This window comes from Onychomys torridus, chromosome 20, assembly GCF_903995425.1.
Source record: "Onychomys torridus chromosome 20, mOncTor1.1, whole genome shotgun sequence".
NCBI classification, from domain to species: domain Eukaryota; kingdom Metazoa; phylum Chordata; class Mammalia; order Rodentia; family Cricetidae; genus Onychomys; species Onychomys torridus.
In genome coordinates, this window is record NC_050462.1 from 39058952 (window position 1) to 39068403 (window position 9452).

Consider the following 9452-nt stretch of genomic DNA (forward strand, 5'->3'; position numbering starts at 1 on the left):
ACAAAAACAAAAAAAAACCCAAAAAACAAACAAACAAACAAAAAAAAACCCAACAACAAAACTCCATGCCATTTGATCCCTAGAACTACTTGCTTTCAATTATTTAGCTTCCAAATCAGTTTTTAAAAGAGCGTTGTAATGCAGTGCTGAACGGTGGAATGTATCTTAATACTACAATAGGTTGTTTTCTTTTGCCAAATTTCTGTTCAAAAGTCAGTCACAGCCTTTAGATGCATGAATCAAGAAGCCATCAATTTAGAATCTTTAAGGAAGCTTTTTAAAATCCGGTGTGTGCTTACTTCCTTTTGTGTTTAATGTCATGTGTGTTTTGCCTGTGGTTTAAAAAAAAAATGCAAAAATTGCTATACTGGGCATGGTTTCTATAAGAAGACACAACTCTACTAGCAACCAAAGAGGAATTTCATAGGCCATCATTAAAGATAACTTTGGGGGGCTGGTGACATGGTTCCATGGTTAAGAGCACCTGCTACTCTTACAGAAGACCTAGGTTCGGTTCCCAGCACCCACATGGTGACTCACAGCCAACTGTAACTCCAGTTCTAGGGGATGTGATGTCCTCTTCTGGCACACATGTGGTACACACACACACAAGAGGAACGGCACTATTAGGAGGTGTGGTTTTGTTGGAGGAAGTGTGTCAGTGTGGGGGCGGGCTCTGAGGTCCCTTTTCAAGCTTCACTGTGACAGTCAAGTTCCTGTTGCCTGCAAAATGTAGGACTCTCAGCTCCAGCACCATGTCTGCCTGCATGCTGCCATGCTCCCTGCCATGGTGGTAACAGACTGAACCTCTGAAACTGTAAGCAAGCCACCGCAATTATGTGTTTTCTTTATAAGAGTTGCCATGGTCATGGTGTCTCTTCACAGCAAATAGGAAACCCTAACTAAGACACATATTTATATCAGACAAAACACTCACCCCCCCCCCCCATCGAAATAAATCCTTGAAGACAGTTCTGTGGTTTTTCTGTGTGCTGTAATCTGTATAAAACACTGCTTACAGATAGTACTGGGTAGTTGACATGTGTTGCCTAATCATCTACTGAAGATCAATGAACGAGGTACTATCTAGGCCCTAGGACACTATCCACCTCTATCTTTCACAAATGTTAAGAGACCTGTGTATCTCCATAGACTGTGCAATTAGAATCATATGCAAAACCATACATTTGTGTAACCTCAGTCATCCTAGTTTTAGCTTTCTCTCAGGAATGTAATGGTCTGGACAGGTCAACACTGGACGAAATAGATCGTTTTACCCTTTAAATTCTTCGGGATAAGGGAGGATTATTTTCTGCGTCGGGTGACAGCTTTGAAATATAATTGGCACGCAGTCAACTTGACATATTTAAATCGTACACTTTGATATACTCCCACATACGCGCGCATCCTGGGATCCTCAGCGGAATGGGAACTTTTCTAGGCTGCAAATAAAAACCTCATTAAGGGCTCCAGGATGGTAAGACGCTGAGCAATCCCTTGGGTCTCCCGTATCCGTGAGGTTGTCGCCGCGCTTGGCCTATCCGCGGCTTTGAGAATGGCTTGATTTATAATTCGTCCCTCCGGACAGGAAACCCCTTCTGCTTTCTCCGAACACTACCATCTCTTCGGCAGGAGACCATCACAGCTTGCGGAGTGGCCGGGCTTCCAAAGACCACGCCTCTCAGGACTCCCGGCGTGCCGCGCGCCGGCCTTGGCCGGAAGGCGGAAGTACGGGGGCTTCCGGTTGGTGTCCTGCGCGTGGAGTGCGGTCGTGTTTCTCAGGTGAGTCGCGTGGGTCTCGGGCTTAGTTCTGCGGCGTGGAGGGCTGGCCTCGGACCCTACCTCCGCTGCGGCCCCTGGCCTCGGCCCGGCGGTGCGGGGCTCGAGCCTCGGGATCTTCACGGCGGCGCCAGGATCTCCCCGCTCCGCCTCCCCGGGGTTGTGGCTGCCCGGCTTGGGCTCGTCCGGTGGGTTGCCGCCACCCTCCACGTGTGGGTCTCGTTAGACAAGTGGCGATTGCTGGCGATCAGAGGATGCTAACCGAGCCGTCCCACAGTGCACACAGCCTGCGCTGTCTGCAGAGCCGCGGTCCGGGGATCCAGCGGCGAGCCAGAGCCGCTTAACCCTGCAGTCCGCCGAGGGGGACGGTAGCTCCGGGCTGAAAACTGCACGTCGTAGGGAGGGGTGACCCAAGAGTCTGAGGGCCTGAAAAGAGCCAGCCTTGAGGAGAGCGATTTCCAGGCATAAAACAACGAATGCCAGGGTACGAAAGTGGGCGTGGTGTGGGCTTATGCAGGCTCCTGTGTGGAGAGGGTGAGGTCAGAGTCGGGGGAGGCTCGAGTGAACTCTGATGCCTGAATACTCCATGTCATTAAAGAATTTTTTTTAAAGCCGGGCGGTGGTGGTGGCCCATATCCTTAATCCCAGCACTCGGGAGGCAGAGGCTGGCGGATCTCTGTGAGCAAGAGAAACCCTGTCTCGAAAAACAGCAACAAAGAAATCATTTAAAAGGCGGAAAGCTATGCTCTAACTTTTAAAAGTTCACACAAAACACTTTTTGAAGGATTTAAGACTGGGAGCTGGAGCAAGGCAAAAGAGCAGTAGGTAGTTTTAAAGCCGTTTATTAACTTTTGTATCTACTAAGTGGCTTTGAGAATGGATTGATTTATACTTTCTCACTGGCATGTAGGGGCTTGACAGTCGTGTATTTAATCGCCGTATGCTCTGTGTTGATCCTCACTTATAAGTTAAGCAAGAAGACATCGTAGGTTATCTTCCATTTGTTCCAGTACTGAAGAGATCGCCGCCCGGCCATTTCCTTGATATTCAAAGGTGTAAATAGTAAACTTCCTTCTTTGTTTGTTTTTGTTGGCCGCCAGGTAAAGCATGGCTAAAAGCTTAAGGAGTAAGTGGAAACGGAAGATGCGTGCCGAGAAAAGAAAGAAGAACGCCCCAAAGGAGCTCAACAGACTTAAAAGTATTCTCAGAGTTGACGGTGACGCTCTCATGAAAGATGTCGAAGACATAGCGACTGTGGTGGTCCCCAAACAGTGCCAGGAGAAAATGCAGTGTACGGTGGACGATGAAAAGGGTGAGCGCATGTGCTTTATTTACATAGTGAGAAAATGAATCCGTTTTCTCTTACGGCCTTTTTTTCTTTTTAAATAGCTGTCTTCTTTCCATCTCTACTTACCCCTAATGTCGGTCAGACCCAAAAGAAACTGGGGACAAATGGCTGACTGTGGTTCCTATTAGATAACAAAGTGTTTGCTGTCATCCTGGCTCCTCTCAGCTCTCCTCATCCCTCCCTCTCCCTTAAACTTCACCTCAGGGCTTTCCCTTTCCCCAGCTTCTCATTCCTGTATAACCCTGCCATTTCTGCCATGTTCTCTCTTTCTGTCTCTCTCTGTCTGTCTCTGTCTGTCTCTGTCTGTCTCTGTCTCTCTCTCTGTCTCTCTCTCTCTCTCTCTCTCTCTCTCTCTCTCTCTCTCTCTCTCTCTCTCTCTCTGTGTGTGTGTGTCTCTCTCTACCTGCTCCCCCTCTCTTCTGTTCCTCTCTCACTCTACACCCCCCACCCCCACCCCTCTCCTCTCATGCCCTGGTTTGGTCTACTGGCCATGTTTAATCTACTACTTTCTTTCTCTCCCTGCTCTGGATTTTTCCAGCTGCCTCCTCTGGCTGTACTCCGCTTCCTATCTACAATAGAAAATTTCTCTCCAACCATACCTTGGAGTGGTGATGCCCTCACTTTATACATCTATCATGCCTGTTACGTTCACATCTTTATTCTTTGAAAGCTTACCGTTCTATTAGAGATCCCACGTGAAACTGTTTTAAAGTCAGTGTTTGGGAATAAGCATGTCTGGGTTATTTAATGGGTCCTCAGCAGTGATGTAGCAGCCTGAATGCCCCAGGAACTATCAGTACTGCAGGAACAAGCTTAGAGCTTGGAAGGTCAGTCGGGATCTGGGCAGGTGAGAAAGAAGCTTTTCTTTATTCCTCGAAAGACCCCATTCTCATTCTGTGAATCCTACGAACTTGTACTAGTACCCTGGAAAATCACAGAATCTACTTTTTGTGGACGTATTTTAGCTATCTCTGTGTATTATTGGTCATGGTTTAAATTTGGAGGCTACATATAATGCCGGTTTCAGCAAAGAAAAGGCTAAATGAAGCACTCACAATAGCCCCCCTCAAAGACAGACCTGTATTTATGTCTCAAGGCCAAGGAGAACGGTGTTCTTAACGCTTCTTACCCTAGATATCATACCCCATTCTTCCAGAGGAAAACCTCTTTGCTCTCTGTTTCTGTCAGTCCCTTGGTTTCGGCTGCCCTTGAGAGACTGAAGCGTGTGGTCTGGCATGCAGTGTCCCCTTGTCACAGGCATCACCCACTCTTTTCACTGTGGTAATTTGATGTGATGTTGACCGACCGTTTCTATGTGTGTGGTAGTGGCATTTAAGTACAGTCGAGATGTTTCACTACCAACACCTCTGGTTCCAAAACATTTTCATCTCTCTAAAAGGAAGCACTGCACCCAATTAGTGGTTTCTCTTTCTCTTCTTCCAGCCCCAAGACTGACAGCTGCTAAGGATTTTCTGTCTGTATAGATTTCCTCTTTGAACGATGGCATGTAAACGGAGTCATAGAATGTGTGATCTTTTCTAACGTAGTATCACATTTTTTAATTTCATGTTTTAGCATATATTAGTACTTCCTTTTAAAGACTGAATACTAGTTTGTTGTGTATACCACATTTTATTTACCTGTTGTGTGTTGACATCTGGGTCACTTTTATGCTTCTATGACCTTAGTGTCCAAGTTTTTTTAAATACCTGTTTTCAGTGCTTTGGAGTATGAAGTTAAAATAGAAATGCTGGGTCATGGTTATTCTTATTTTCTACATCAGCCAAACCATTTTATATTCCTCCTAGCCATATATGGACTTATTTTCCAGGATCTTATTATTGTCACCATATGTATGAAATACTTCATCACAGTTTAAGTCTTGTGTGTTTTTACATTTTGTCTCTATGGGGTCTAAGCATTCTTTATGAATGTGGGCATCAGGTGCCCATGCACTCTTGAGTCTTGAGTGATCCTTTACTCTTCTCTTTTGTGTGTTCTCTCTACTTCCTTAATTTCCTCTTGGAGGATCTTAGTATGCTATTGTATTTTTCTGCTTCCAAAATGCTTTATTTTTAACTTTGACTATTTTTTTTTTCCTTACAGCTTCCTGTTCTCATTGGGGATTTATTTTTATCTCATTGGGGGTATTGCTTGCTTCCAAAATTTGAACAGCAGTTCGAGCATTGTTTATTTATTTATTTTTTTGAGTTCTCACCCCCTTGCTCTCATCCTTGTTTCCTTCCTTGCCCCTCTAACACTTTTCTCAAGTGCTTGGTGAGTTGTTGGCATTTAAGTGAGGCCCTGAAATGGCTAGAAGCCCAGGTGGTGAAGGAACCGTTGAGACTGTAGAGAAAATGTGTTGATGCACTTGTTTTTGTAATATTTCAGAAGTGGAAATAGCATTGAAGGTGAGGGGAGTCTTCGTATTTAGTTATACACCTGTCAGTAAAGCTTGACTTATCTGCGCTCAGGTCCATGCTTCTCTTCATGTCCCTCTTACAGCTGCCTGCCCAGTTTCTTAGACCAAGAAATGCAGTCATCCTCTCTCATTCCTTTGTCCCATGTCTAAACCAAAGCATCACTTTGTAATCAGATGTTTCCTATCCCGACTGCCCAGTCCCAAATAAACACACAGAGGCTTATATGAATTATAAATGATCGGCCAATAGCTCAGGCTTATTACTGACTAGCTCTTACATTTTAAGTTAGCCCATATTCCTTATTTACACTCTGCATGTGGCAGTACCTTTATGGCACTTTGATTTCTTGCTCCCTCTGTGTCTGGCTGGCGACTCCTGACTCTGCCCTTCTTCCCATCATCCTTAGTTTGATCTCCTGCCTATACTTCCTGCCTGGCTACTGGCTAATCAGTGTTTTATTAAACCAATTGGAGTGACAAGTCTTTACAGTGTACAAAAGGACTATCCACAGCATTACTCATTATACCCAAACTGCGTGGCCAGCAGTTCTTGCCCATTCCTTGGTACTAGCTTTTTACTTCCCTCTCTGCTCTTCCTCCTGTCTTCTATGTCAACATCTTGATCTTTTAAAAATGCAAGTCAGGCTGTGTCACTTGCTTGCTTTAAATGTAACTTTCAGGGCTGAAGAGATAGCTCAGTGCTTGGAGCTCTTGCGGAGGTCAGTTCCCAGCTCCTGTGTCAGGGGTTCACAACTGACTGTGACTTCAGCTCCAGGGGCCCTGGCAGCATACACTCCTTTCCTCCAGGGTCCCTACATACACACACTCCTTTCCTCCAGGGCCCTCTACAAACACACACGCACAAGTGGACTCAGGAATGTGCAGCAACACGTGTTGATTGTGCTTGACTTTGCTGTAAGGAGTCAAGGGATGCTATAAAAGAATGTTTTCCTTTTTTAATTTCAGACCACCTGTAGTTGTGATGTTCCTGCTGTATTCATGTGCTTTCACTGGGTGGTTTTCATGTATGGATATTAATAACTTTTCATTTTATTATTGTTTTTAATTTAGATGACACAAAAATGGAGATTGAACTGAAGAGAAACAAGAAGACCCTTCTAGACCAGCATGGACAGTACCCAGTGTGGATGAACCAGAGGCAGAGGAAAAGACTGAAGGCAAAGAGAGAGAAAAAACGGGGAAAAAGCAGAGCCAAGGCAGCGAAGGGCCTGGCCTGGTAGACCCTTGAGAACTGGAAAGTGGTGGTACATGTGCCTTTAATCCCAACCCGTAGGAGGCGGAGACAGGCAGAGCTCTGTGAGTTCGAGGCCAGCCTGGTCTACAAAGCAGATGCCAGGACAGCCTGGACTGTTACACAGAGAAAACCATGTCTTGAAAAATCACACACACACACACACACACACACACACACACACACACACACACACACACAAGAAAGAAAGAAAAACTGGAAAGTATTTATGGGAAAGAAGTTCAGTTGTTAGGAATGTCTTCATTGTTTCAGCTCTCACTGAATGGAAGCTTTTTGTTTTCATATTTTAGTTTGGTCTTATATCTGTAATTCAGATCCAGAATCATTGATTTGTTTTGGGAACTTGAATAAACTGCCTCTGTGATGAAAGAAATCGGATGCTGCCTGATGTTTGAGTATTATCAGACACAACAATCTTGTGAGCATTACTGGGGTTATAATTACTTGGTTTTACAAAATGGCAATTATAATCAATGCCTCAGATTAAACATGCTTCTACAAACAGGATGCGGACAGAAAGCTAGTATAGTGTCATATTTTAAAATAGGGTATCAAGGGGCTGAAGAAATGGCTCAGCAGTTAGGACCACATTCTGCCCTTGCAGAGGACTCCTGCTTCATGTTGAGTGTCTCAACCAGCTCCAGGGGATCCACCCTCTTCTGGCCCCCACTGCACCTGCAATCATGTGCACAAGCTCCCCCACACAATAATAACTAAAAAAGAAGTCTTGAAGAAAAGGATGTCAGTGGCTCGTACAAGTAGTACTTACTTAGAGTTTCTATTTTTATAATTTATGATAAAAGGTAGTTCGTGTGTAGCACTTAGTGTTTGACATTTTCCTTCATGTATCTTTAAGGTTTTCAGTTACCGAGAAGCACAGACGTCTTTAATTTAGGTGGACTATAATATGTACAGATTACTGTGCTTTTTAGGTAATTAAAACGTTATGGTTTTGTTTTGTTTTGTTTTTTCTGAAAACAAATGTTCTTCAGGTTTTGTTTTTTGTTTTTTTCTTGTTTTGGCTTTATGAGACAGGGTTTCTCTGTGTAGCCTGGGCTGGCCTAGAACTATGTCTTGACCGGGCTGGCCTTGAACTCAGGGATCTACCTGTCTCTGCTTCCCAAGTGCTGGGATTAAAGGTGTGTAACACTACCACCAGGCAGTTAGTTCAGTTTTATATCATGTAGCTTAAACAATGAAGTGCAGCATTTCTCAGAGTATGTTAATTCAGAATATTTCTGGATGTATGATATATATTCATCCATCCATTTGGGAAATGGTCCATATATAAACACAGGTATTAATTAGCTTAATGTTAGTATTGTTTTATGAAGAGAGCTGGCATTAGCATGACTACTCTTGGCTCCTTATATGCCAATAAGATGAGTTTTAGTTGAATCTGTCTCAGCATACTTTGTTAATTTCAATTAATTAAATTTAATCTAAATTTAGTATTCCATCTGAAATTTCATTCTAGTCAGATTCACCACTATGTGTTGAATAAAACCAGGACCTTTGCAAGACAGGGTTTCTCTAGCTTTGCACCTTTCCTGCAACTCACTCTGTAGTCCAGGTTAGCCTCAAACTCACAGAGCTCCGCCTGGCTCTGCCTCCCGAGTGCTGGGATTAAAGGCGATGTTTAAAATTAGTATACTAGGTCCCCCTCAACTTAATAGTGCACCAGGAAGCTAGCGGATAATTTCAAAATACAGTTCTCTGAAGGTGGCGATGTAGCTCAGGAATAGAACACTCATCTCCAGCGTGTACAAAGCTCTGGGTTTGGTCCCAGTATTAACAGGTGAAAAGGGGTTGGATGGTGGAGAGCGTTCAATGTTCCTTTTTGCTGTAGTTGGTAGTAACAGTGTTTATGGGAAATAGATACATAAGTGCATGAGATAAAATGCAGCAGACATTAAGCCACTGACACTGAGTTATTTACCCTCTTTCATCATGGGCACTGTCTATGTTAGTGTTTACACCCTTGGCTTTCATTTAGTTTCAGCAGCATCCTTGGCTTGCTGAAGTTGAAGACATCACTTCCAGGAATCCATACATATTTTTCCTGTAGCTCACAACCTCAAATTTGAGGAGAGCTCCCATCCAGGGCCTCCCCAAGATGTTAGGTTGTTCACCTACAGTGGGTTGTGACACTTGGTCACTCCAGTTTTAACTTACTAAAAGCATTTAGAACCCCAGTTTGGATTCCCAGCATCCACATAAAAAGTCAGGCCCAAGAGCATGTGCCCCGGAATTAGGGAGACAGAAAAGGGTTCCAACGTGTAGGCCAAGGTCAGTGACCAGGCCACTTATCAGAAGGCATGTGACCTGGAGCCAACCAGTCCATGCAAATAAATGGGCTCAGGTTACCTCATTTTTAAAAGAAATGATATGAAAGAGCAGTTGAAGAAAACGCCAGTTGAGGCTGTCCTCTCCCCCGAGCCTCAGTTTACCAAAATCACTACCCAAAATGCTTGGGAGTCATGTTCTAGTATGTCATGGCCTCATGGCTTCTGGAAAAAGCAGCTGCTGTGGAGAAATTAGTGCCTTCTAACCCTTGGGTGGATCACCACCTCGAGTTCCGGATCGTGTAGCCAGCTGCAGGGCTCGTCTATCTCAGATTTTGGCAGGAA

At 44.3% G+C, this 9452-nt stretch overlaps 1 protein-coding gene across 1 annotated transcript; it reads left to right on the forward strand.

Moving 5' to 3' along the window:
- The first annotated feature begins 1721 nt into the window (after nucleotides 1-1721).
- Nucleotides 1722-6865, forward strand: Llph (LLP homolog, long-term synaptic facilitation factor). Its single transcript, XM_036170053.1, has 3 exons — nucleotides 1722-1782; nucleotides 2880-3091; nucleotides 6621-6865. The coding sequence occupies exons 2-3, from the start codon at nucleotides 2887-2889 to the stop codon at nucleotides 6788-6790; spliced, it is 375 nt and encodes a 124-aa protein (XP_036025946.1). The 5' UTR covers nucleotides 1722-1782; nucleotides 2880-2886; the 3' UTR covers nucleotides 6791-6865.
- The last annotated feature ends 2587 nt before the right edge of the window (nucleotides 6866-9452 follow it).

Bases quoted from the DNA above. Each gene is read 5' to 3' on its own strand.
- Llph (XM_036170053.1), top strand. From the start codon at position 2,887: ATGGCTAAAAGCTTAAGGAGTAAGTGGAAACGGAAGATGCGTGCCGAG. The intron at 3,092-6,620 runs GTGAGCGCATGT...TTTTTAATTTAG, and splicing joins TACGGTGGACGATGAAAAGG to ATGACACAAAAATGGAGATT.